The sequence below is a fragment of the Paramacrobiotus metropolitanus genome, unplaced genomic scaffold (assembly GCF_019649055.1).
Source record: "Paramacrobiotus metropolitanus isolate TYO unplaced genomic scaffold, Prichtersi_v1.0 Parri_scaffold0000109, whole genome shotgun sequence".
NCBI classification, from domain to species: Eukaryota; Metazoa; Tardigrada; class Eutardigrada; order Parachela; family Macrobiotidae; genus Paramacrobiotus; species Paramacrobiotus metropolitanus.
This window is the reverse complement of record NW_026570329.1, coordinates 138,489-164,964: the sequence shown is the minus strand read 5'-3', so window position 1 is coordinate 164,964 and position 26,476 is coordinate 138,489. Positions and strand designations below refer to the sequence as shown.

Below are 26,476 nucleotides of genomic sequence, written 5' to 3'. Positions count from 1 at the left end.
TTTATTAACGCCACATAAAGTAATTCTCGCGACTATCCCCGAGAATTTCTGTTTGTAAGCGGAACAAGTTATTATCGGCAGGGTGATATCGGGAAAATGCAGGTGTGCTTGTACGGTAGTTTGATGACTTTGATCTAATGGCAAATAAATTATGATAATTATGGTTCGTGTACGTGTATTACTAACGTGTACGTGTACCTATGTTACAGTTGTAGTAATCGTAAATCACTGCACCACGAAACGGCAAAAATGCAGAAATGCAACTTTTCTAGCATATTTCTATGACGTAAAGAGGATTGCTCTACTACCTTTAAATGTACTGCAGCATGTTCGGTAAACAAAATTTGCATAATAAATTAATTATCAGCACATGTAATGTTTCCAACTTCACGGCCCTTATTACAAGTTAAACGGCCCCGTATAAAACGTTCGAGTCATTATCTTATCGGCGATTGACGGCTACTTATTAGTCATGCTCCTCATAAAGTACATGTATTATCTTGTCTATGAGGTGATAATTACAAAGCGATATTAGCTGCGTGTACCGCAAAATGTTGGCTTAAAACTTCAGTTTCTGAATTCCTGGTAAGGTGCTTTACAGGTGCAACGCACTCGACTGCTGAGTAGCATTGCACTGTTTTAATTGATCAAACGTTTGCCTCTTTCCACCGTTTTGATTCCCATCCGACGGCGACTGCATCCTTCGTATCCTTTTTAACTGACTAATTATATAGTCTTTCTATTGTATGTACTGTGTCTCTATATAAATTATTATAGTCTATCTTTATACTGTGTCTCAATCCCCCCAAAATGCCGTCAGCCAATGTGCGCCTACTTAACGGAAAGGATATCAAAGTCGACCTACCAGTATGTCTCTATTCCGTACATTATTACGAGTTGTCGCTTCAAAGGCAGCAAAAACAAAAAACTGTACGTTCCAGAAAGATGCCGATGGGCAAGCGCTATTCGACGAAGTGTGTAAAGCATCGCAGCTACGCGAGAAGGAGTACTTTGGATTAACGTACACCGATCGCACAGATCATCAGACCAACTGGCTCAAAATGGATGCGAGTCTCAAGAAACAGCTGAAAGGTGAGACGACCCAGCAATGGGAGACATTATTGAAAAATGAAAACTAATGACCAACGCATTTGGATTAACGTACACCGATCGCACAGATCATCAGACCAACTGGCTCAAAATGGATGCGAGTCTCAAGAAACAGCTGAAAGGTGAGACGACCCAGCAATGGGAGACATTATTGAAAAATGAAAACTAATGACCAACGCAAAAATTGTTGGGATGCCGTCGCTTGATAACCGCGAGCTCTCTTTATAACAAAAAATAAAAGTTTGTTTTCATCATGCTAGACGAGTGGTACTGCGAATTCCGTTTAAAGTTTTACCCACCGACACCGGAAAGCCTGAAAGATGACCTTACCAAGTAAAGCAGACAAGACAGTAACCGGGTGTTACATGTATAAACTTTAAGATATTTCATATGGGTACTTGTATTTGCAGGTACCACATCTTCCTTCAGATTCACCGAGACCTCGTTACGAACAAGTGAGCGTAATCATGGTGGCAGCTTCAGTTTAACCTGAGTGCACTGTAAATTTCCAGTTTATTTTGCCGAATCTTGGCGCTTCCGCAAGGCAGATCCGCTCAAATAAGTAATATTTGTACATGGTACGAATTTTTTTGCGTGCAGATTACCGGCAACCACCGAGCAGTATGTGTTCCTGGGCGCACTGACTGTGGTTTCGGAACTGGGTGACTTTAACCCGGCGGTACATCACGGCAACTACGCCTCCAGGACCTCTATCGCGCCATCGGACATCCAGAACGCCGGCATGGAGCACAGCGTCATGGCGCTGCATCAAACATTTCCCAGGCTAGTGCATGCAACCGGCACGCGTGAACCAGGCTGCCAGAATATATAGTTCTATCTCAGGGGGAAATCATTATCCACAATCCGCACATGGATTTACGTATTTGCCAGCAAATTAACAGAATTTCTAATTGTGCTCTGCAGAGGTATGAAGTTGGAGCAAATCGAGAACGAATATCTGCAATTCGCTCGCAAACTGCCGTTGTACGGTGTCACCAAATATGAAGTAAAGGTGAGAGGCAACCATTCCAGGACACTCATAGAAATGTATAATTTTCGTTGGTTTTTACGCGAAATAATCAGACATATTACTCAATTTAAATTTAGCAGCTTACTTTTTATTCAGAGTGCGATCCATTGTAATTTGATTCACTGGCCTTATTAAAAAAATGCGCTTAATTGTGCCCCGTAAATGTTTAAGTGAGATCGTATAGTGTATGGGCGTGATCAAGATAAAGCATCGCATTCTTGCTGCATACATATAATTAAATGGCGATACAAGCAATATTTAAATGCATTAGTATTTTTTATAATATTAATGCAAATTGTTATTATTATTCCGCTGGGAATATCTGCAAAATTAGAATTTATTTTGTTTCGATAACCGCTGAAAATTTATGACCGAATCCGCTAACTTTTCGGTACGTACTGCACAGAACGGTCAAAACCGGCTGATTTCTCTGGGCGTGTCTTCGTCTGGACTCCGTGAATACGAAGCCAACACACTAATCGCAACGTACCCTTGGCACCATATCCTTAAGTTCTCCTACCGCCGTCACACGTTTTACATCGATGTCCGCTCGCGTCCCAGCCCGACACAAGATGCGGCGCAGGAGCGTAAATCCTACTCTTGTGTCAGTGAAAAAGCCGCCAAGCGGTTGTGGAAGACCAGCACGGAACACCACAGTTTCTTCCGCGGATTTCCCAAGACCAAGGCCGATGAAGACCTGTTTCGACGGCGCTCGTTCCGAATGCCCGTAGAGAAACGAAAGGTCACAGTGCAACGGTTCTTGATTGAGCGTTCCTTGACCTTTTGTTTTGCAGGATCCAAAGATAACCGGCACGGTGGTAACTGTTACGGAAGAGGAGGAAGTGGAAAATATGGATCCTAATAAACGAGCAACGACAACGGTTGTCCGCAAAGTAGGGCATCTACATGTTCATAAACCTGTGTCGGAAATAATACAGTCGTTAGTTTAACGTACCGAATGCAGGGATCGTCGAGCGAAGATGACGGCATATTCTTCACGCCACGACAGACTATGTCGCAGCCGACAAAGCCGGATACAACAACCCAGGTAATTAAATTTACGTTCCAAAGGTCAACGTCCAAATAGTTGTCGTTGCTAAAAACGCCAAACGGTCATGGAAATTAACCACTCGCTGCAGGAATTTACTGAATGGCATTGGTTTGTGTATGGTTCCACAGAAAACGGTGACTGCAGTGGTACGAAGTGAAGGCAAGGGGTCGGGGACCTCGGGGTCAACGACGACCAGGACAGTTGTCACGCGGATCATGACAACGGATCAGTCACATGTACGTACGTAATCGTTTCATTAAGTGCAACGTGTACAACTGAAAAACGTAGCTGCTTCGTTTGGACGCATATTGCGCAAACAAGCGTTTCTCCATGCGAACCCATTTCTGAGTACGGTTTAGGCGATAAATTCCTAGTGCACGGTGTTTGCTGATTTTGTTTTTTGAAGTTTTGAATACAATTTTCCACGCCTTTTTTATAAAACTTTGTGTATACTCAAAATACCCGTAAAATGAATGCTTTTTGATAAAGGTGTCGGACAAGTACGATGACGATACGAAAGCGCGGGACGCCGTCTACGCCAGCATCCACGATGTACTGCACAAGAAGCACACATCCAAAATCCCAACGACCACTGTGGTTGTAAGCATTAGCTGTAATCTCAATAATCTTGCAGTTTGTAAGAAATGCATGCGCACATGTACAGACCGACAAGTTAGACATGGATATGAAAAAAGAAACCAGTGACACTGCTCGCCTTGTCACCGAAGTGGACGACGGTAGCAGCGACACCACCGATGACGAGTGGGCGTTTAAGAGAGCCGTACAGGACGCCACCGGGCTTAGTGCTGACGTGCGGGTCATCGACGAGATCCAGACTCCGACAAAGGTCAAGAATGCCGATAGTCTAGTCATATAAACTCTATGGTCAACCGTCGTCAACGTGTATTTCATTACAATATTTCCATGTTTTCAACCATGCCCGTTTGTATGGAGAGCTACTACAGAGTACAGAATTATTGGATACAATCGCTAAAATGTATTACGCCTATCAGATATAATTATACTACTTTCAAATTAATAGAATTGAGCGCACTGCATTTGACATTTCTCCAAGACGGTTAAACAACACTCCAAAAGTCTGACCTTTGTGACAAACACGCACATAACTGTAATAATACAAACAGTATAGTTCTACTAGCATGAAAGCATTTAAAAAGGGATTCGAACACGGTCAGAAACTTTTTAGCCTGCAGTGCGGCACAAATAAAGCGAGGTCAAGTTTACTGCTGGAATTACACTAATCGTGTTTTTACATCGCGACCCTTAATAAATGTACGCACATTGCACACGCTTATAAAATCTCAATAAGGTTAGTGGAGAATGTTTATATAAACATACGTATGGAAGGCATAATGCATTTCAACCATCTTCGTCACTTCGTTTACTTGCGGCTGAATGTACCGTACGTATGTCACGTCAGTACAATGTATATGTTTTCTGTTTGGGAGTATAAATTTATCCTTCGGCGCACAGTATATTATACGAGATTCGACAGATACAATCGTGTACACAGATACTTCGAAGTTTCCGTTTCAACGGGCCCAAACGAATTGCTGTTACTGATTTTAACTTGAACGGCTAAATTAATAACGCCAGAAAAAAACGGAAACGGAACGGCAGATAACGCCAGAAAAAATATTAAAAAATCGGCAGATAAAGTCAGAAAAATAAATACTAAAAAAATCACATCATCCCACTTCCGTTAGTCAATTTAACCGGTTACTAGGTTAAATAGAGCATTCCCATTTGGTAATCGGAGAGAAATCCCTAAACAGTTCACCGGTACAGGCTGCTTATCCGATTTCAGCAGGAAGATCAACGCTCACTGCCATTCGAATTTGGAGTTTCAAGGAAAAGTCATCAGGACTGACGTAGCCTTTTGCCGGATCCAGTAAATCCTGACAACGTAGAATTGTAAATAAACTACAGTCAAAATGTTCCCCACACAAAACTCTCACCTCCATAGCGATATATTTCGGGTATCCCCATCCAAATGTACCCTTGCTGAACAGGTCCGACATCGCTGCAAAATTTACAAATAATTGTCTAAAGATTACAGTAAGCTTATGAAGAAACATACATACGTTTAGAAACCAGTGCAGTTTCCGCGTTCAACGGCAACAGGCGCATCTCACCATTAACCTGACACTTCCAGGAAGCCAATTCCGGACAACCCCAACACCGCAGGTAGAAGCCGAGGGTAGCCGACCCACCGTCAGTTCGCTTCTGCACCGCGATACTCCTGTGAAACGATACATATCGTTAGCGTGGAAGTTATTAACCGTCGCCCACCTTCCTAGTTTCTATTTCTCCGCGGCCACCACTCACCAAAGCATTTTTCTGACTATAATCGGATCGCTGCTGTGCGTATATGTATCCTGCAGCTTCCTTACGTCCGGAATCGTGTAGGTAATAACACCTTCACCGCGCACATCTAGAAAAGGCAGACAACTACAACATGGATACAATTTTCCGGCGAAAGCATGAGCGCGCTAACTTTGACGAGGCTCCGTAGGGAACGGCAGCTGCGGTTTGATGGCGGCATACTTGTAGTGGTAAATGGCCATTAATTCCGACTGCAGCAACAAACCGCTCTGAAAAAATAGGGCATTTGATCGAGCATGAACGACCGTACTGTATTCCGCCGGTTTTATGATTAGCCTAAGAATGGCTTATCGAAAAGTCAGCACTACTCTAGCAAAAGCATGCTTGAATTGTTCCTCTTCAATGATTTGATGTATTATCGAAACACAGTATACATCGGTGCAAAGACATCACCTTGACGGGTCCATCCAATAGCTGTGCATCGGTTAAGAGTGGAAATCGGATGAGGAACAGCGTCTGGCCCAGTATTTCACGCCGATTGGTGGGCGAAGCGTCCAGGTTTTTTCGTGCGCACATGGCTGCAGCCCACCTGCCAGAAAACAACATGCAAGTCGCACATGCAACGGACTCGGCTTTCTATGGCTTACAAAAACCAGCTTACTTGTCAACCGCCGAACAAATGGTATCTTCGTTGGCGGTCAGCGTATCCCGTTGGAGAATGCTGCGTAGCGCATCTTCTCCAATCTCACAGAACTGCTGCGATTTCCAGACACTGGTCGCTGATTCATCAGTCAGGCTGAAACATCTCTCCAGGATGCCCGGCGCCGCAACCGCGTAGTGAACCGCCTGCGCAGCGTAACGGGTATACACATGTCTGCTGAGCAACAGATGCGAGAAAGCCTACACTATCCAATACATCCAGGCAGTTGCGGATGCTGAGATTATTCAAGACGAAGTCGGTGCACATGGCTACCAGCAATGGCAAATCATATTTGTCCGCGCAGCCCAGAGTGTGAAAGACGTTATCCGAAGTGAGATTCTTCACGGTATCGGTGTAAATGTAGCTATACAGTGAGTTTGTCAATAGCGTGTTCCCTGCGTAGAAAGATAAAATGTTGAGATAGACCCACCTGATCATGTTACCGAAGGCCTCGGGAAGAATGTCCGGAATTTCAATTGGAACCGTGCAGTTCTCTGGGATACTTCCATAGAACATTGTGTAGAAGACTGCACTGCGCACACTTAGGATGGGTCTGAAATTGCCAGTTCACAAGCGAAGTGAAACCAAGAAACTGCAGACCACGGATGCACACAGATGAAGCCTTCATCATGAAGGCATGATGTCAAATGCATAGTGAAATCACAAGAAGGAACCAGAGGACTCACCTGAGAGCTGGAAAGAGTCTCACGGCTCCATAATCCCGTCCCACCGCGAACTGCACGTCGCTCAATTCCTCACAGGATAAAAGGTACTGCATACCGTCCGAGATCGCCAGGATTCCAGCGCGATTCCCTGCAGCGGAGGATGATGTGGGATTTCGAGACATGCTTGCAGAATTCGCCCAATTCGTCAACGGGAACTCACATCCGAAGTTTTACATTAAAGCAGCATGAACACCAAAACAGGATTCTGACGGTTTGATTTCGGAAAGGAGGTAAAACGCAGGGAAACAACACAAGCATCGTAGTCTTCCACAGTTTCCTCTGTGCTGAGCTGCGAAATGCGAATGCTGGCTCAGCCTGGCTGCAAAGCCTGCAGTCGGCAGGCAATCGCCCGGTGGCGGCAAGCGCTGTTAAGATGGATTGCTGGATGCTGAAGCCTGGATGTTATTGTCGGTTTCATGAGTAGAATTCTTCTGTTGTACCGTAAAATATGAGCCAGCTACCATTATATAGGTATAGATTTCGAATTCACAGGCTACGTTAAGGAAAAATAACAAAAATATTGCATTAAAGTTGCCTGATAAGGCATGGCACAACGACACGAAGGCATGTGCGGCGGTCTGCGCCAGTGCCCACAATGTGCAGGTACTACAAGAGAAGCATTCATCCAGCATCTCGACAACCACCTTGGTTAACGTTGTAAGCATTAGTTGTAATTTTAAGGAATTTTCAGTTTGTACTTACAAGTTAGAAATGGTTATGAAGAAAGAAACCGCGGCAGTGCTCGCTATTTGTCACCGGCGTGGACGACGGCGACAGCGACACCAGCGATGATGAGTGAGCCTTTAAGAGTGCCGTACAGGATGCCACCGGGTTTAGTGCTGACGTGGGGGTCGGTGAGATCCTGATGCTGACAAAGTCAAGAATGCCCTTATGGTGAAAGACTCAAAGTGCATTTTATTACAAAATTGTCGTGCTGTTGTTGCGGTCACGACCGTTTCTATAAAAAACTGCTACAGAGTAAAAAGTGCATGGATAGAATCACTAAAATATATGAGATCAGAATTTACGGTGTTACACTACTGTAATAGGTACTACCTTCAAATCGAAGTGATTGAATTGCATTTGGCATTTCTCCGACAAAGGTCAAGAATACCGACAGCTGGCAATATAAGCTCTATGGTTAAAGCGCATTAATTCTTTGTCGTGCTTTCGACCATGGCCTTTCTTGTCTGGACAGTTACTGAGAGCTGCTGTTACTGATGACAGTGTATCTGTACGATCAATAGTCAATGAACTAATATTTTTAGAAGTATTTATAGTTTTGTTTTACTAATACAGTAGGTAATAATACTTTCAAAATGCTTCAACAGTAAGTGCTCTGCATTGGGGATGCACTGGTAACGATATTTGGAATAAATAAAAGCTTACTAAATAGCCACTAACCGAAATCTAGTTCGACACATTATTTCCAACATGGAACAGTTTTCAACAAACGAGTGCATTTTTCCGTAAAATCTAGTAATTTCCGCTGTTTGTTTCTTCATTAACTGTCGAATAATCAACGACAAGACTGACGGATGTAAAATAGTATGATTCAATCTCCCACCAGCCCGGCTGTTATTCTGCGTCGAAATGTTAACTAACTAATATCGTAATAATCAGGAGAGTAATACGTAGCGGAATAATCAGTGATGAGCAGAAAAATAACAATTTTCCGGACATCCGCTCTGTCACGTTTTGCTGTATAAAAACCCTCCTAATATTGCTAGGTAAAGCAAGCCGAACCTGCCAGTGTCCGCCGAAATACGGTTTTGCAACTTAAAACTGTATACTGCTAGACAGAATACGTTTTGATAAGTTATGAACGGTCTTTGCAAACTTTAATGTCAGTTCGTACATGTTGCCGTATACAAGAATGCGGGAAGAACGAAGGAAGAGAAGGAGAATTAAGGAAGCATAAAAGAATACGTACCGGTACACTTAACATCACATTCGTGAAAATCATTATACAGTGCACCGTTCCCGGTCTATCAGCTTGGAAAACGCCGGAAATAGGTTCAAATAACCCGAACTCTCTCAGTACCTTGTTTACTTCACGCAAATTTCTGTCCGGAAAGTTAACAACGTACAGTATTTATGAAAGTTGATAACAATACAAATAACAGCGCTGCTGTGTGATCGCGATACTGATATAAGAGTTTGCAAGATTATTTATGTACTTACATTATACATTCTGTTCTACAGCAATCTGCAATGGCAATGTTGAACAAAAAGCGGGGCAAGTAAAGTAGAGTAAACACGAAATACGCGAATACGGAAAAAAAGCCGCTCGGTTCTAACAAATGTGCAATTACAGATACACAAAAATTTATGCAATTACTCGTCGCCCTTTATCGGCACCTATCTAAAGTTCAGCATGTGCAAAACTTATTTAATCAACCGAAAATTCACTGAGAACAAGCAGAAGATAATTTTACATACGTATAAGATCAGTCAAACATTTCCAAAAGCCCAAAACATCCATATTACCAAAAAGAATGACAGTTGTGCTTAACCAACCTAACCGTAAGTACCACTGAATGTTTATCACTCAATGAGGATCATTGATCACTGAACTATATTTGCGCAAATAACTGCTGGTGGTATTGTTGTCCGTAATTGTTAGCAGTATCCGCTGGCATTTGTTGCAAAAACCATCTGACGTTGCTCGTCACTGGCAGTGACTAATTTTCCTGCTGTCTCCACAATCTTTTTCACAATGTCCCCGGCCGTCAGATCTTCTTGAGATCCCAGCAACGGTTCGTCATCAGAATCGACAATACTTGTACTGGTAGACTTTTTCGCATACTTATATGTTAAAAGGCACTCGATTAACGAACAGACAAGCGCAATCCCGACAATGCAGACTATAAATGCCGTCCTAAGCGTCGCGAGGCTGGCAACGGTATCCGGACATTGGATAGCCCAGCAGTGCCATCCCAGAGGGTAATACGGCTCCAAGGTCATAACGACCACGAACAGCCCTAACGATGCCAAGGACGCTCGAAAGTGCAGTGCAGGTGACAGACTGTCGTGCCATGCTGTCGAATAGGAATAAGGCTTGCCGACTTTGTTCCCTGTCCTCAATATTCACGGAGCGACAAGCGCAGATTTCCGCAGTACCTGCTACAATGTAAAGCAAGCCGGTAAAGGCCCGAACAGCCAAGGCATGGAGATATGCTGCTGACCATCCGAGTTTAAAGGCAGCTGGAAATACATTTATGTACTTAATTCTGTACATTTATAATAAATGTACATTTATGGACAATAATATTGATCTGGATGCAGCCTTACTGACAATTTCCAGGAGTATTAGTCCCAATCCGCAGAATATCGCCAGTAAACCAAAGATGAACAATCTCCAACTGACCAGTTCCCGTTTGGGAACGGGATCGGTGTGCATTTTCTTTGATTTGAACAAAACAAAATTGTTATCAAAGGTACCTCACCTAGAAAATAATCGAGTAATCAGGTTCTTACTGTATCCGAACAGCAATAAAATTTCCGTGCTTATGTAGAGTTTCCTTTGAACCTTAGGTTATGCTCGTCGTTTCAGTGAAGTTGCTGGATCCCGAAGATATCAACAGTCGAGAATTTCAAATGAATCTTAGACGTTTAGGGACTAATAGCATGATTTGGGTTCTCTAGGAAGTTTATCGCATCGGCCCTACTTTACAATATGTACACAACTGTTTGAGGATAGTTTGCGAACAGGACTTATCGATTAGCATCAGTTATCAGAAATGATCTTCGAATGATACTTTACAGCGTACAGACTACAGACGTACGTAACAGACGCAGTGTTTAATAAAATTTTTACGAGCTACGTTTTATTATGGCCAGATCCTGTTCGAATAAGTACTACGTACGTACATAAACATATGTTAAACCGTTTCTGATAGGATGATTCAGAGCACTTAAATCACGTCGATACCTAAATTGCACCATGTTAGGTGTGTTTGTAACAGTTTGTTTGATCGTGATATCATTCGAACGAGTACTTTGAACGACTGACTGGTAAGCACCCTATGTCCCTATACCCTATGACTGTTAACTTCCGAATTGAAAATTCTGAAAGCTGTTTGGCTGCAGGCAGTACAGTACAGTACTGCGCAAAAATTTGCTGATGGCCTACCCGTCTTACCGAATATAAAGCTCACCATGCAGCTTGTTTACCAATTTTCATAGGATAGCTGATATTTTGATTGCTGCATAAAAGACCGTACTTGGCAAAAAAAGTTGAATCCTTGCATATGTGAGCTGTTCGACTGTTTAAAATTTCCTTCTGAATGAACCTCTATTGGAGAGCTATCCTGATGCATAAGATATTATGGAAATACAGAAATGCAGAATTGTAAAAACATAAACATTAAAGATTGTCTTTTTAATTTTCTTATTAGTTAGTAGTTGGCGATCTGCAAACTGATTACCATTTGCGACTTTAAAGTGGACGTTTTTATAGACCTATCGAGTCTGAAGTTAGAAACCCGTGTTGCAAGACAGAGGAGATTGTTAGGACAAAAATTAGGCGCCAAAAATGGCTGGCCATGGGTGATGGATGTTGAATGTACAGTAATTACTGTAAACAGTCCTCGGCGTTCTGTTTTTCTCGTATTTTGTAAATAAAAGCAGTATCTTTACCCTCCTATACGTATTCGTAAAAAGCTTTTTCTGTTTAATTTTGATATTCCAATCTAACGCGGAATCTACTACATAGAAACAGGTATAACGGCCCAATCAGACTGGACAGTACTTATACAGTTACTGGGTTCTCAGTTATGGAGCTTCTTCCGATGACCGCTTTCCCAACGTTGATATCATTACGTCAAGTACATCAATTAAGTACGAACTCTACGCCAGGATGCAGGGTTCTGTTAACGGACCTATTAACTACAATACAGATATGTTTTGGAGAAATATTATTAACGGCGCTTATTTATACAGTAGTTTCCCAGAGAAACTAATTAATTATTGTACTCTGTACATGTCACGTTAGTTATCGATATAGCGACTACCCGTGGAATGGTGGAAGCATGAAAAATACTGAAAAACAGGAAATGAAACAATACGGTTGTACCTCCGTTATGAAAACTGGAAAGTGACTAATGGAGTTAACAGACCGCACGGTAATATGATGACCTTAGGGTGAGGTAGACGCTTCTTAATTTAAATTCAGTAATTAGAATTCCTGGCCTTCCTCAGCCTAAGACGGCATGTAATTAGAAACTGGCAGCCGACGAACAAGCAATATATGTAGACGAAACTGGAAGTACATGTAACAGTAAATCTTTATGAACTGAAAATGTGTCGTCGCACGGTGTTTTTATGAATGTGTCTGCCAGAGAAATCTCTGGCGCGTTAATAAGATCTGACCTTTTCCGTTGACTGTGAATAACCACTTATTGCATCTCGTTTCTGAATTAAATTTGTAGAAGCTGCATGTAACATTCAGATACATCGCTGGGGAAAGGATCCACTGGTGACCTTTACCATGTACGTACATAGATTGAGTTGACCATTTTAAATTGTGCTGATAAGGTGTAAAATATGTACTGACGCGCGCAGCATGACAAGACGCTTTTAGCGGTTTTGGCTAATCGCAAATGAACTCGGTTGAACGGTTTCTGTATTTTCAGAATTTGCGACATTACCGGGTAGGCAGACATGGTTTCCCACGAAGTGGCAACGATGATCATCGTGGCCCTGTTGGTTCTGGCGGCGGTCTCTGCCGCCGCTTTGATGGCCATTCCCATGTTGGAGCACGCTGCCAGAGCCGCTCCCATTTACGAGCACGAGGAAGGGGTGCGACGGCCGGCCGATGAATCTCTGTTCCGACCGACGCTGCTACCACCGCCCTTCCACGCTCTGGCACCAAAAGTCATGATCCTGAAGCCGTTGCACGTCTATAGTGAGAAGCGTGCAGCGCACGACTGGGCGGCTGCCTATCCCTCCCCGAAGGCTAAATTCCGCGGGAGGCGATACTTCGCTTGGGGTGGCAAACGCAATTCGGATGGCCCGGCTACCATGTTGATGGATACCGTGGGGATGGTGTCGACTAATGCGCTGGGAGCCACAGAGACGGTGGTGATTCAGCCAGAGGTTACTACCGTAAAGATGCCGCTTAAAAACGCTACGGGTGTGTCACTGGACGACGCAGTGAACAAAAGCAAAAAGTGGCTGTTTTGGTCGACTTGGTAACGATAAGGTAACGTGTTGCTGTTGCTTAACTGTAGACTACGATTAACAAAGTAGTAGTACGTAAGTATAATTTAGGAAACAAATGATCTGGCTTCCGCTTAACAGGTGTTGTCGAAATGAAGAGAATGTGTTCAGTGTTCGCTGTCATCCTCTACTAACCGTTGTACGACGTCATACAGTTTTTTACAGTGTCATGATGATTACGAGATTATGGTTGCATCTGCACAAGTTCCCAGACGTTATTATAATAATAGTAATTCCCTTCATGTCACACTTCTACTCATAGAAGCTGGATGAAGCAACCGTCACACCAGCTGTTAGTGCGAGCAGAAGAATTTACCGGCTTCGATTCCTTTGGAGAGAATCGTATGAGCCATTTGGATTCTCAGTTTCACAGCCAAGCTGCTGCAACGCACACCTTACGCCCTGTTTCAGTTACTCATTTTGCGGCAACTTAAGTACTTTGTAACTGCATAAAATATTTATTAATATGTTATATCATTCACATGAGTGTCTTTATGGAGGAACACATGTCGTTGCTTTCTGTGTCAAATTGTCAATCTACGTAAGTTGACAGTTGTGTACTTCATTAACTAGTATAAGCGTTAAAAGGTGCATGCTGGTGATACCCCCGAGGAGGCTTCATCAAGATCCGGAAATACTGCGTCGCTTGTATCTGCATGTTGGAATTTACTTTGCTACGTCAGTAACTAATCATTATGTCATGCAATACTTTTTCAGAATACTTAAATTGGAAAATGTATTAAAATCATGCGTCTCGCACGTGGTTCGATTACGTCTAAAAGACGCACTCACTACAGAACCGTATACATGTACAGCCAGGTAAAATTAGGACATGTGGCATTTCGGAGATAATGGCATCAAAAGATTTATTATAGACACATTTCGTCAGGGGATACGAGTATGAGTCTCACCGCTCACCGTCACACCACCAGCGGGTGAAATATCATAACATTTTGGCAAGAGCACATAACTGGAGAGTGGAGCGCTAATCAACAGAGTAAAAGTCCAGCGTTTTCATAGACACCGAGCCAATCGCCCTTGTAACGCTTGGTACGTAAATTGTGTAAGGATGTTGTTATTTTGGTATTTACGGTCGTGATTTCATGAGAACGTTGCATACGTATACTATAAGTGTTGCATACGAATGATATCGATAAGTGTGCACACTGCACTGTAATACCAGACGGAACTTTGCGAAGTCGCGCAAACACTAAAGGTTACATTACATCTGCCAAGTGGGCAGCACATTCAGTAACATTCTCAGTACACTACGAGACGCAGGTGCACCGTACTTGCCACGAAAGTTGCACCATTTAGTTCAGGTGAAATTTTGTGCCAGGCTACAGAAACTTGCCTTGGCCGACATCGTCAACGACTCAACACCATCAAGAGAGCGTTTAAGTTTCTCATAGCACGGCGTTAAGCTCCAACTGCAACAGGTTTTTGCCTACAATGCAATCATATACACACGTTGCCATATAGCGATGGTCTTTCTCGTCTCCTTGCCTAATTTTTTAATACCATCTTTATGTCGCTGCGAAGCTTGCCACCACTGTGACCAGTTTGTGTGCATGTAAGCAGCATCGTGAAAGGTCACCACTTGCCACTACTGCATGGTATATGGTGCGTTTGTGTTATTTATGAACTTTATGAACCCAGTTCGGCTGGTTGTGTGGCGAAATACTTTTGCAGCGTTTTCACACAGCGAAGATACTAAAACTTTTTACTACATTGTAAAGCTAAGTTTGAACATATGTGCCAGCATATGGCTTAACTGCGCCTGAAAAGTGGCATTTATGAAATGCGGATCGATCAGTTATTAAAGCGCGAATGAAATTGTGTATAGCACTGTAGTTTTACGGAGATTTTAAGATATACTTCTATGGACAATTTACAAACTATGAAAAGCGAGCGACAGCAGCTAAAACACTTGGCATACACACGAAAAATCACAGTTTAACAGATGCAGAGCTCTATCACAACTTAGCATAATTATACCGCCTTCATTGTCAGAACCTACGTCTAATAACTCTAATTATTTGTAATGTTTCTCATAAACTTCGTCTCTCATAACTTCTCATAACCTTCTTAAAGTGAAGCAGAACCAGGTCAAACAAGCAACTAAGAAACGATTCAATGCGGACACCCAACGAGAAAGAAAAACAATACGTTTTGTGCAAATTCGAGTACCGCTTTACATGTCTGTATATTGAGGTTTATACAGCTTCGACCACGTCCAACCGAATCCGCGTCCGCAGTGACGATCTAGTCCGGATGCGCCCCGGAAAAGAGATCCAGCAGCAACGCAGCCCACGCCGGCATTATGGGGGTTCTATCGGGCGGGGCTTCCCATTTGTGCGCCTCGTAGTTGTGAACGGGGAGATTGAAGAGGCTGAACAGATTCATGCCGGCCGGTCGATGCGGGTAGAAGTCCGAGGACAACAGTGGCGATACGGACGGGGGTGGCGCTACAGATGTTGCAGGCAGGGGCTTTGCCAGCCGCCAGCGCCGCCGGTTACCGAGAACGGTCTGGGCACGACGCGGTGGGAGCATGACATTGTCAAAGCGCTACAACGAACAACGGTTAAAGCGAAATGCATACTATTTATTGGCTTTGCAGCGGAAAAAAAACGATGTTCTTAAAACATCCTGAAAGATTTAATCATGAGACGAAAACGAACATTGGCTTTACTCTTAAAATTGTGGTGAGCTAGTCTGCTTGTCTGGCTGACCAGTGTAAACGGAATAATGTCCTTGTAATGGTACATTGTACGAGTCTAACTGCTATCAATTTACTGCTCCAGCACTATTGCCGCAGCTGGCAGGTTGTAGACGAAATGGTCATAGTAACGAATTATTTATCTAATCACTGCATTACGAGATATATCGCATGCAACAACTTTTTTGCAAAGCACCTTGTGGAGTAAACGGGCAGAAAGGAACTGGCAAAACCGGCCTCGGCAATCCTGTAATCCGTGCTGCACAAGATCTGCAAAATGCGACAGTGACGGTTACAGAACGGGTGAAATTAAGTTGCCGGCATATATCTTACCTGGTGGCGCGGAACGTTCCCGATTAAGAGCATTACCCAACATCATCAGTGCAGTTGTAGTATCGTCCCTGTTTACCGGAAGTGCGTGGACGCAGTTCTGTCCAAAGTGATATATTATGCTAACCAGCCACCACCATGAAAAACGCATCATTGCAAAGCCAACTCGCTTCAAGATAATCCAAAGGAAAGCAAAAAGTTTAATCAAAGGATCTACGCAAAACAGCTAATTCTTACGTATATCACAGCCAACCACACCTGTCTGAGCTCATAATTTATAGCTGCCTCTGCTGAAATACGGCGGACTCAAGCCAGCCAAGGAGGAAATGAAATCCAGCCAGTCGCTGATGTTGCACGGAAAATCTGGATTAAACGCCGAAAAATATGTCATGGATAAGAGACAGTTACGTGATCCTGATGATAGATATTTTATTAAATTCCGGAACTTTTGTCACGTTTAGCGGCACTTTCTGCAGCGAACCAAGGGAAAAGCGGTAATTGAAACGGTCTATCTACGCACCAAGTCACGTCTTTGGCATGTTCAAGCAGATGGCTACTGTATCACATTGCATATGCGTTGCATTGTGACGTCACTTGCTCGCCACACGGCAGAATATTCCCACAAAAAGGGCCAGGCTGTTGTTCTACATAGGGTAGCGTCATTCAGCGGACCTTGTGATCACTACTTCACTAGTGACCGCAATTCAGCCAATCATAAGCATGCGCCTTATACTCTGTACTTGCAGTAGTCGTGGTATATCTTGTTGCAATAGCCAACAGCAATTTCGCGCGTTTTGCAAATGATTACTCCAATAGGTACGAAAACCACGGCAATGGTATGTAATATCACTAATAAGTAATCCGCATAGTCGGCCCAGACATCACTTGTTTTGCAAGAATTGCGATGCCGCAAGTTAGAAAATGTATCTCCACATCAAAATGACGCAGTTTGCCTGCGCCAAGAATTTTCTTGACGCATACACCATTTACTTTTGTCTTGAATTCTTGGCAAATGGTCAACTGTTATTTAAAAATTCTAATTACTGTATTTTACCACTTACGAAGACATTTCCGATAGAAGAGTATACTCAGTGCACGTAACGTCCTTTCACTCATTTGAGACAAAACTCATTAATTAATGCAGCAGTCAGCAGCATCATCAGAGTAAAAAAGCGCAGTACTTTGTAGTATTGCCCGTGTTCCAGTAAGATGATGAAGTGGGGAAAAAATAAAAAGCTTCTCTTACCTCATGTATTTTTAAAAGCGCTTATTACATACGTAATTAAATTGACAAAAGAGCTAACAATCTGCGCACTGAAACTATCGCTATTTCCGCACGGATTCATGGCCACCTCTTCCCAAAACTGAAGCATCTACAGGAGGTCATTGTTGCCGACTGTCAACCATTCTCCATCTTGGTTCATCTGCAGGTATTTACCGGGTGCGCGAAAATTTGGTCCATTCATTTTTCTGTAAAGCATTTGGAAACCTTTGTTACAATATTTTGTGTACTAATACCAAATGTACCCATTATGGACCAATTAGCGCAGCATCTCCCGAAAACTTCTAAGATGTTGCTCGTCGAAAGTTAGATTTACTTGTGGAATAGGACTGAACATGTGTAAAATGTCCATAGTATGAAAAGCCCCTGAAATAATAACCTTTGAAAATGTCAGCTATAATCAGTTCTTAAAGGTCACGATCAGGCCGGCCCTAGAGAATTAATTTGAAAAACAAACTGTTTCTCACTATCCCTCGTTTTTCAGTATATTATGAAACGGGGCCATATTTCGTTGAAACATTACGTTTAGGAAATTGATGGAAGCCAGAAAAAAATATTTTCTTACCCATGCCCATTCCAGGATTGTAATCAACGCGGTATACTTGGCTGGTGCCCGCACTGCTGGCATACAGCAGCGCTTCCTGGACCGCTTGGTGACCAAACTGTGCGTCCGTGGCCAGCTGAACAAAGTGAATAATCAAGTTATGTTCCTAATTTAGGATAATACTTCTCTTTCGTCCGCCTATTATTGCTTAGAGTAGAGAACTGAAAAATGTTATCGTGAATTGTACAGCTATCGGCTAAGAGTGCGACAAAAATCTACACGCGCATTTCCATAACTGGGTTACATGGAAAAATTTCCAGAGAGTGTCGTCTCGGTTGTTGGAGTCGGTGATGTTGTATTGTTGGAGAATCCGCGTGACAACGGTAGTGTCTAATGAGGAGCAATTGGCCAAGCCGCCATCTTTGAGCGGAAGATAGCGTTTACCCACAACATCCCGCAGCTGGTCCACCGTTAAAGGCTTGCTCGGGTCGACTAAATCAGGTTCAACACCTGCCAACAGAACAACACATTCAGGTTCATCAGGTCCAGAGCTGCGATTGCATAACCTTTTATATAGAAAGTAATCGATGGCAAACGAAGCGATTGGTTCGTAACGGCATTACTTAATGGCCTCGTTCCCGTGTTTCGCCCAAATAACACGATATTCGATTAAACTTCTATCTATATTATGCGTGTAAATGTATTGTACTCGTAGTCTTTACCAGTTGTATGCATGCCCCTGTACAACATGCATGTACTTTACAAGAATAGGGTGAAGAAAACAGTAAAAGGACGTACTTACAAGCAAAACTCGTAAAAAGCTACGGTATTTGAAATAAACGCATGACAATTTTACATCAATATACAGTAGTTTTGAAAACATCAGTATACAATAGTTTTGAAACCCAACAGTTTTAAAACCGGGCGAGAATATAGTTCTTTAAACTATTTACTTTGCAAGAGATATGATGAGTCTTCCCGCAGATATCCTGTTAGAATGTGAGGGGCTGGAGCCGACAAAGCGGCAGCTGCTTTTAACGCTCGAATTGGAATATCCGGAATGTGTTCACCGTCCACCGCAAATCCAAACGGCATCGTCTAATAAAGAAAGTCTGTACACTGCTGACAACTCAAATTTTAACTTCTTTTACCGGCCTATCAGAAATTTGTGGCGAATAACGCAAAAGGTCCTCAACTGGCAACTGCTTCAGGCACCCGATCATAACTGCGGAACTTTCCGTCGGGCAACCGGCTTTCTGGGCCACGCCCATAGCCGTCTCTTTCGGTTCGCGGTCATAAAGGATGTCGGTCGTGATGCTACCGCTTAACAGCGCCACCGCGCGCAGTGAGTCTAACACACAAAATAGGCATTACGGAGATCTTTGAAACCAGGTGGACGTTTACTTCGAATCGATTGATCACGACCGACAATGAGTGCCGATGTTAGTGCCGCTCCCGCGCTTTCCCCGAACACCGTCAATGCAGCAGGGTCCCCGCCGAACTTCCCGATGTGCTTCTGGATCCACTTAACCGCTACTTTACAGTCGCCCAGCCCATAATTTCCGGAGGCGGTTGCATCGCCGGTACTCAGGAAACCTAAAATATTATACTTTATTAGGAGCTCCAGGAAAACTGCTTGTGTGCAAAAACTAACCAAAAGCACCAACACGGTAATCGATAAACACTACGATGGCGTTGATGTAAGCCACCAGCGACGATGGACTGTATGTGTCCTTGGAGCCCTCTACACGAGTCAAGTATTTGGCTGTGAAGTTCAAGTATGTCATACACAATCATGTGGGACCTTGTAATCCCCCGCCATAAATAAACATCAGTACAGGAAATTTTGGACGTTCACGTGGGTTTATCGGCGGAACATAAACGTCCAGGTAAAGACAGTCTTCGGATACAACGTTTCCATCCGCTTCTGGGGAAGTTTGCGGACACACGGGTCCGCGTTTGGGCCGGGTGGTATTGCGCAAATACGAGTAGTTCTCATTCGCCATAGAATGCTGCAACCATTAATGTTATAAATCCCCGCGCAAAATGCTTTTAGGAAATTGCGCTACCTCAAAACGTCGGGCGGTAGCGTAGCGTATTCCATAATACACGTATCCATTGCTATCTCCAGTCGAACAACAGGCTTCTCCCTTTAACGTTATCGCTGGAGTAAGCTGAATGGTTCCTGGTTCAGAGGCAATCAGTGTAAATTTGTTTAGCAGTACAAGTACAGCAAACGCCGGTAGCACGTTGCGCGTGGCGAGAGCCATGCTCAAGACTGACTGCAATGGGAATACTCTGATTGCTGTTAATTTTGGAGAGTGATCGGGTGTTGCTTAAAAAACTCAATAAACGAGATACGCGGAAGGTATACGTATAACACTGCATACAAAATCGTTTGCTCATGGTATGCTTCTTGTTTTCTGATTATTTTAAGACATGTAGCATTTCTATGCAAATGGAACGCCTTTTTTGCTGGATAAGCGGAAACACCGGCTGCAGTGCTTGTTTGTGTTTGTGCATCTATGCAATGGAAAAGACGCATACCTATCCTTTTCTTTCTTCAGAAATTCAAGGCAACATTCTTATTTTTCCTTATAACTGCTTATTCACTTTCTTCACCACTACGGGATGTTTAGAAGGCCCACAAACATCTTCGTAAAGGAATAATCGGTAAAACACATAACAACACTTTTCTTCTGCAGAGTAACTGCAGTAAATTATCAATCTGCATAGCAAATGCAAGTGTATTTTTATTCCCATCATAGCGCTTTTTCTGTAGAATTTATGGCAACAGCATTAAGAGAAACTAGCAAGAATCCTGTATTCAGACAAATCAATACAACAAAGTTCTGACTGTTCAAATAAAACAAATTAGCAAAATTAATACAGTACGGGAAAGAAAGGCTTAATCCTCCTCGGAAGTGTTGAATAAGATTCGGGTAATGCCATTGATGACCTATTTAATAAATTTACAAATTGCAGTTACCTATTATATAAATCGGAAAATTAACCGGTCATTGGTCGAATGACCGGTTAGTTTTCCACGAAGGGAATACACGCACTGGTCAAAACTTTTCTTTAATAGCATCGCGGCTGGTAAAATTTTGTGCGAGTGCCGTAAAGATTGTTGACGTTCTTTGACATCAGGAAATGCATTCACCACCGCGCAATCATTGGAATATTCGCATCGTAAAGTTATTTAAAAGTGTGCAAAGGAAACCGGTTCTCATGCTATACCAGCACTTTGCCGGATGCGGTTGAGGGTACTACTGCCGCTGTTGTAATTATCTTTCGCCGTTTAAACAAGGAAGTAATTGATTGCTGTGAATAGTAGTGTAGTCGTGCCTTCTATTTGCGCCTTCTTCGACGTACGCAATGAAGCATGAAGAAATTCAGCAGGCGTTTAAAATGTCAAGATTCTTTCTAAGTAAGGCTTTCTGAGGCGCTCAAATTAAATGCCTTCTAAGGATGTGTTTACTGAGACTTTACTCTAATATTTACTATTTGCCCGTTAAAACGGTATAAAGGGAAAGGAGACCGCATAAGATTTCAGCTGACAGATGAGAAATGTCCGGTACTGTCGAATGCTTGCTGCTGCTATCATGCTGTGCTGCGCCATTTCTCGGCTCACCAGGTGCGTAGCACGTACGTGTGCGTGAAATATGCGTTAGCTTTAAAAGTGTTTAGTTCGATTTTCGAGCAGGTTATAAGCGTGTCCGTATAACGCGTGGAAATTAACTGCAATTGTCAAATTTAAATCAATTTATTATTGCTGTAGTGAGGAGGAGAACAGCGACCATCATGCCTACCACATCTACGAGTAGCACGAGTGAAGGTGAGGATGCGCCGGATTCTGGCAGTGACGACCTTTCAGTTGACGACACCGTTGCCGATGATGCCGTGCCGGCAGCAGACGAAGACTATTGGCTGTTTAACCGATCCAATACAACCGATCCGATAGCCGACGAAGACTACCCGATTGCCAATACCACCGAGGCCGTGGACGAGGTGACAACCCCCGAGGTAATGGACGAAATCGACCATAACGGTCGTAACATTATTAAAGTCCGCAAGCTGCCCTGGGAAGATGAGCGAGGACGATTACAGAATACACTTTCATGGAAGCAGCTGTTGGATTGCTCTATAGCCAGAATGCAAAAACCTTCTCGGTGGCAATTCTTCGTCCAATGGTCCCGCTTTTCGCGTGTCTGTTGACCAGCCATCGGACCAACAAAAGGGAGCGTTTAACCTCTCAACTGAATGCGGTAGAGTGCGGCTTGCGGTGTAAGCGATGCTGATGTGTGCTTTGCTTCTTTCGATTGTGTTTGATTTTGTACTCGCCTCTTCCCAGTGTAGATGTCATTGTGAACCCTGAACAATGTTTTATACTTAAGTCTGACTTTATCAGTTTCCCCCTTCTCTCTGTTCGTAAACTTCGTTTGCCTTACGAGCGGTCTGATGAGTTCTTCTGTAACCATTCTGTTGTCTCGATTCTGGTATTAAATTCTCTGACGTTTAAAACATTCTCGCGCTTTGCGGACAGCACGTTTCCCTGGCATTCCATTTCCACAGCGTATCGCTAGCATCGTGTAACTGCCTCAGTTCACGGTTTACCCGATCGCTTGTGTACTAGAACTGCTTTCGTGTGTAATGCGATGCTGCCAGTTTTTGCCGAACTATACTGTCAAGTTGTGCCTATACTGTAGTGGGATAGCGGAATAGCTGATAAATCCCACTCAATCAATTTTTCAAGTTTGCTGCCATTTAAAAGAAATTATAAAGTACAGTAAGCCGAAAAAGATGGTTCAACGAAGCGGCTATTTTGCTACTTCCCTGTTTTGCCGCACTGCGGTCGTTTGATTTATAGCTTCTGACTATTTCGCTGGATACTACGCCAAATAACCGTTGCTGTTTCTTCCTAAGTCGACCGGTGGAATATATTGCCTTTTTTATTTCCGTTTGGCCGGCTAGACTGTGATAAAAAGGCAAACTATTCCGCCACTCGCCCAGATATCTATTTGATAGGCTCCGCACTGTCCCCAGCCGCCAAAGCTCCGCCTTGTACCGTGTACGTGCTCTCATCGTTTTAGATTAGATGTGCATCGTTTGGTCGAACGCCACAATCATGCTGATGCTGGAATAGTACAGGCTGTACAGTCAACTCGGTGCTCACGTGTACTCACCTCTGCGCTGCTGAGGCGTTGACTCACCGTGTTCGCCATTGCTAGCTCCTGATTGGGCTGCAGCATGTGCTCACATGCCAGTGCGAAGGCAAACCATCCAACCCGGTCAAGAGCTCCTGTAATGTTTGGCAGGGTTCAGTAGACATTCATTCGTTATCTCACGTTCTGCGTTAGTGTTTGTTGTTCTTGCTGGTGCGTTCTTTTTTACTGTCAGCACCCGGGATTTGAATTTTTAGACCTAAATCGTAATCATGGCGGAAGGGGCCTTGAGTACCTCCCAACCTCCCCGCAAACGGGCGCGACGGTCCGATAATGCGCCTTCGCGGGAACTCGACGGGTCCGAGTTCTTCGCCGGACTGCAGGAATCCCGTCACGATTTCTACGACATATCGGTACGAGGTGCGGAGGACCCAACAAAACGGATCAAGTCGATTCCCTGTCACCGAAACGTGCTGATGGCGCGCAGCGGTTGGTTCCGAACAATGCTTCGTTCCCCAGGTGGCTCACAACAAGCAACCATCCATCTGCCCAATGTTTCCCACGCTATCGTGAAACAGTGAGTGAGCGATTGTTATTATTCTGATGATGCTTTTTTGAATTTAATGTTGGGTTGTAGGTTGATCGATTACATGTATTCCTGCAAGGTCTCCATCGGCAACATGAGCAACGCGCTCCTTCTTCTGCAGGCAGCGGATCTGCTGGAAATGGGACAGATTGTGCAAGTGTGCACGGATTTTCTGCTGAAGAACATGGACTTGGCTAACTGGTTGACGATCTTCCGGGGAACGCGGCAACTGTCTGACAAACGTGTTGCTGAAGCGTGTCTGGTCTTTGCCCTTGAGAATTTCGTCAAGATCAGTTATTCGCACGATTTTCTCGACCTGGATGCTGCTGAGGTATGTCCTTGTAATGTTTGGACTTCAGTTAACGAACTTAACGGTACGATTCTGTATTTGCTTGTTATTACAGTTGAAGCAGTTTGTCGTCTCCAACAAACTGAACGTGGAGAAGGAGGAGCAGGTGGCCGCGGCTGTTGTTCGCTGGTTGGGTCACTCCCTGCCGCAGCGATCCCGGTTCGCTGTGGGACTGGGGAAATGCATCCGTTTGCCTTATCTGACCGCCGAATATCGGGCTTCGCTGCCCGACACCCCCGCCGGGCAACACGTTCAGCAAACTTTGTTTGCGGCAGCTAATGTGGCGCACCGGTACCGTGACTCCTACCGTAAGGGTGAGTTCGAGTACTTGTTTATTTTGTTATGGTATCTTCGTATGGATAAGAAAAACTGCTTGGAACCCCTCAGCCCAAGTGTGGGGTTGTCGTTTTTGCGGCCCCTTCGACCTCAATGCCCCGCGTTGCGCAGCGAGTCTGACAACTGCTTCGTAATTTTGCGTCGATACAGTACTTGAAAATTTTTTAAATAAGTACTTTGGAAAGGTTATGGAGTTAAAGTTATTCATCCTAAAAATATTGAACGCACGACGTGTTTTTAGCGAAGTGTACGTAGACTGTTCGCAGATCGAACGAATGTTTCATCGAACGAATGTTTTACTGTACATATTTTGTAATAATCAGTGCTCGATTGTACTGCTTTGAGTGTATAAAGTATTCACTGTCAACTTGCAGAGCCTGTAATCGTTTTCTTATGGGGCTACAACAAGCAGACGAAGAGAACGGAGAAAATGGACACTGTGGAATTGTATCGTCTTGATCCGTTGACGGACAGCAAGTGCAGCGTACCGTGTGCAGTTCCGCCAAGCAGCTGGAGCGGTCCCATGGTGTATGTGGTGAAGGATGGTCGGCTGCGAATCTGCGTGTTGGCGGAAGAGGATGATCTGGAATCCTGCCGCCTGTTCGTTTATGCTGTGGACGAGGATCGGTGGACGGACGGGGGAGAGTTTCCTGTCAGCAACGCCTGGCTGACCGCTATTGGTGATCGTATCTACATGATGGGTGGCGATCGCGAGTTGTATGCTTTCGATGATGAAGTCCGCCAGTTGACCGCTAAGGCAAAAATGCCGATAAAGCTGCGTGCTAGCGCGAGTGTGGCGCACGACGGCCGGCTGTATTTGTTTGGAGGAAGGAGATGGTCTTCGCGCAGCAAACGTTATTGTGCGACAACAGCGGCGTACTGCTACGACCCGGCACGCGACGTCTGGGAGAACCTGGCGCCTATGCCGACAGCGCGCTATGATTGCCGGGCATGTGTTGGCCCTGATGGGCTCATCTATGTTGTGGGTGAGTTGCGGTCGGACGAAGATGCCGATATCACGACAGATGCCATGAGTGAAATAATTTTTATTTTACCGATAGGTGGTTGTGCCTCTGACTTGACATACAATGCGGTTACCAAGGGCTACTTTGACGGGGGTGGCCGCTGTGTGGAAGCATACAACGTCCAGACAAACCTATGGCAGATTAAAGGTGAGTGTGAGCTTGCCTGTGTTGCCGTCTTGTTATTACCTATTCATAATACCTACCTTGATATAGCATATTCTTTTACCGTTATTCCTTAATCAGGGTCCATGAAAACTGGGAGGTCGAAGATGGGGCTGGTATGGCTGGAGGAAAAGCTGTACGCTCTGGCAGGTTTTATTGGAGCTTGGGGCGGACATCTCCAGACGGAGTGCTACTACACAAATACTAACCGCTGGTTAGAGTGTGAGCCGGCATTTTCACCGCAGTGCGACATGCACTGTGCCGTCGTGCCGCGGACCATCGCCTGGAAGAACATGCAGCGGTTCATACCCGACGACCGTGACTAGTGTCATGCTGACCATTTATCCGTTCATTGTCCAATAATTTTTTCCATCTGCTTCGCCATTGTTTCGCCATTCCGAACGAAGGTTCTGTTTTAGTGTACAGGTGTTCTAACTTCTGTTTATCTACAATCAAAAAGCGGATGAATGTGGTCTAAGCATGTAAGACTACTTGTATTGACTTGCTTACTATGCGCGTTGCATGACTAGACACATTTATCGGATGCTGCCCATTCTGTTTCTAAGCCTGATTTTAGTTTTGGTTCTGCTGCCGTTCGTACGGGACGATGTTCTAATAAATTAGGCCTGCGATCTGGCCGCACTGTAAACTTGAGTTTCTCGGTTCTGATAATCGTAATCAGAGCTGATTCGGGACCTCGCATTCTTTTCCAACCTGAACAGTCGTCTGCTCCCTGGGCGCGCTGCATAAGCAATTCCAGGGGAGATGCTTTAAGAGCATGGTTTTAATAACTA

At 44.0% G+C, this 26,476-nt stretch overlaps 6 protein-coding genes and 1 long non-coding RNA gene across 12 annotated transcripts; 3 read left to right on the top strand and 4 right to left on the bottom strand.

Annotated features, from left to right (window-relative positions):
- Window positions 1-566: 566 nt before the first annotated feature.
- LOC129597788 (band 4.1-like protein 3) lies at window positions 567-4,283 on the top strand. 2 transcript variants are annotated; one of them, XM_055495465.1, is made up of 12 exons: window positions 567-867; window positions 942-1,092; window positions 1,371-1,443; window positions 1,521-1,565; window positions 1,711-1,893; window positions 2,035-2,122; window positions 2,547-2,882; window positions 2,935-3,033; window positions 3,105-3,188; window positions 3,320-3,427; window positions 3,681-3,791; window positions 3,856-4,283. In XM_055495465.1, exons 1-12 carry the CDS (start codon window positions 811-813, stop codon window positions 4,066-4,068), a joined length of 1,548 nt encoding a protein of 515 aa, XP_055351440.1. In that variant the 5' UTR covers window positions 567-810; the 3' UTR covers window positions 4,069-4,283. The 2 variants fall into 2 exon arrangements, with proteins under 2 accessions (XP_055351440.1, XP_055351441.1); XM_055495466.1 differs by lacking the exons at window positions 567-867; window positions 942-1,092 and adding an exon at window positions 1,157-1,232.
- A 399-nt stretch (window positions 4,284-4,682) lies between these two features.
- LOC129597796 (BTB/POZ domain-containing protein 6-like) lies at window positions 4,683-7,305 on the bottom strand. 2 transcript variants are annotated; one of them, XM_055495475.1, is made up of 10 exons: window positions 6,924-7,305; window positions 6,668-6,790; window positions 6,442-6,601; window positions 6,199-6,383; window positions 5,991-6,126; window positions 5,710-5,806; window positions 5,541-5,646; window positions 5,293-5,454; window positions 5,171-5,235; window positions 4,683-5,110 (listed from the first exon to the last, which is right to left on the bottom strand). In XM_055495475.1, exons 1-10 carry the CDS (start codon window positions 7,082-7,084, stop codon window positions 5,073-5,075), a joined length of 1,233 nt encoding a protein of 410 aa, XP_055351450.1. In that variant the 5' UTR covers window positions 7,085-7,305; the 3' UTR covers window positions 4,683-5,072. The 2 variants fall into 2 exon arrangements, with proteins under 2 accessions (XP_055351450.1, XP_055351449.1); XM_055495474.1 differs by having other exon boundaries at window positions 4,685-5,110; window positions 5,297-5,454; window positions 6,924-7,303.
- A 1,999-nt stretch (window positions 7,306-9,304) lies between these two features.
- On the bottom strand, window positions 9,305-10,743 carry LOC129597793 (uncharacterized). The gene is made up of 3 exons (XR_008691612.1): window positions 10,443-10,743; window positions 10,257-10,368; window positions 9,305-10,169 (listed from the first exon to the last, which is right to left on the bottom strand). It is a non-coding gene; the product is annotated as an uncharacterized LOC129597793 (long non-coding RNA).
- Window positions 10,744-15,187: 4,444 nt separating this feature from the next.
- Window positions 15,188-16,986, bottom strand: LOC129597823 (uncharacterized). Of its 3 annotated transcripts, XM_055495512.1 has the most exons (5): window positions 16,754-16,986; window positions 16,492-16,596; window positions 16,237-16,333; window positions 16,100-16,173; window positions 15,188-15,752 (listed from the first exon to the last, which is right to left on the bottom strand). In XM_055495512.1, the coding sequence occupies exons 3-5, from the start codon at window positions 16,280-16,282 to the stop codon at window positions 15,450-15,452; spliced, it is 423 nt and encodes a 140-aa protein (XP_055351487.1). In that variant the 5' UTR covers window positions 16,283-16,333; window positions 16,492-16,596; window positions 16,754-16,986; the 3' UTR covers window positions 15,188-15,449. The 3 variants fall into 3 exon arrangements, with proteins under 3 accessions (XP_055351487.1, XP_055351486.1, XP_055351485.1); XM_055495511.1 differs by having other exon boundaries at window positions 16,492-16,986; XM_055495510.1 differs by lacking the exons at window positions 16,492-16,596; window positions 16,754-16,986 and having other exon boundaries at window positions 16,237-16,450.
- Window positions 16,987-17,347: 361 nt separating this feature from the next.
- Window positions 17,348-20,400, bottom strand: LOC129597785 (carboxylesterase 1D-like). Of its 2 annotated transcripts, none has more exons than XM_055495460.1 (9): window positions 20,129-20,400; window positions 19,864-20,071; window positions 19,714-19,803; window positions 19,464-19,655; window positions 19,211-19,410; window positions 19,013-19,157; window positions 18,364-18,569; window positions 18,081-18,195; window positions 17,348-17,703 (listed from the first exon to the last, which is right to left on the bottom strand). In XM_055495460.1, exons 1-9 carry the CDS (start codon window positions 20,327-20,329, stop codon window positions 17,696-17,698), a joined length of 1,365 nt encoding a protein of 454 aa, XP_055351435.1. In that variant the 5' UTR covers window positions 20,330-20,400; the 3' UTR covers window positions 17,348-17,695. The 2 variants fall into 2 exon arrangements, with proteins under 2 accessions (XP_055351435.1, XP_055351434.1); XM_055495459.1 differs by lacking the exon at window positions 17,348-17,703 and adding an exon at window positions 17,761-17,881.
- A 1,007-nt stretch (window positions 20,401-21,407) lies between these two features.
- On the top strand, window positions 21,408-22,564 carry LOC129597786 (uncharacterized). The gene is made up of 2 exons (XM_055495462.1): window positions 21,408-21,696; window positions 21,841-22,564. Exons 1-2 carry the CDS (start codon window positions 21,630-21,632, stop codon window positions 22,275-22,277), a joined length of 504 nt encoding a protein of 167 aa, XP_055351437.1. The 5' UTR covers window positions 21,408-21,629; the 3' UTR covers window positions 22,278-22,564.
- Window positions 22,565-23,402: 838 nt separating this feature from the next.
- On the top strand, window positions 23,403-26,061 carry LOC129597784 (kelch-like protein 12). The gene is made up of 6 exons (XM_055495458.1): window positions 23,403-23,801; window positions 23,862-24,141; window positions 24,215-24,473; window positions 24,870-25,481; window positions 25,557-25,667; window positions 25,764-26,061. Exons 1-6 carry the CDS (start codon window positions 23,497-23,499, stop codon window positions 26,006-26,008), a joined length of 1,812 nt encoding a protein of 603 aa, XP_055351433.1. The 5' UTR covers window positions 23,403-23,496; the 3' UTR covers window positions 26,009-26,061.
- Window positions 26,062-26,476: the final 415 nt, after the last annotated feature.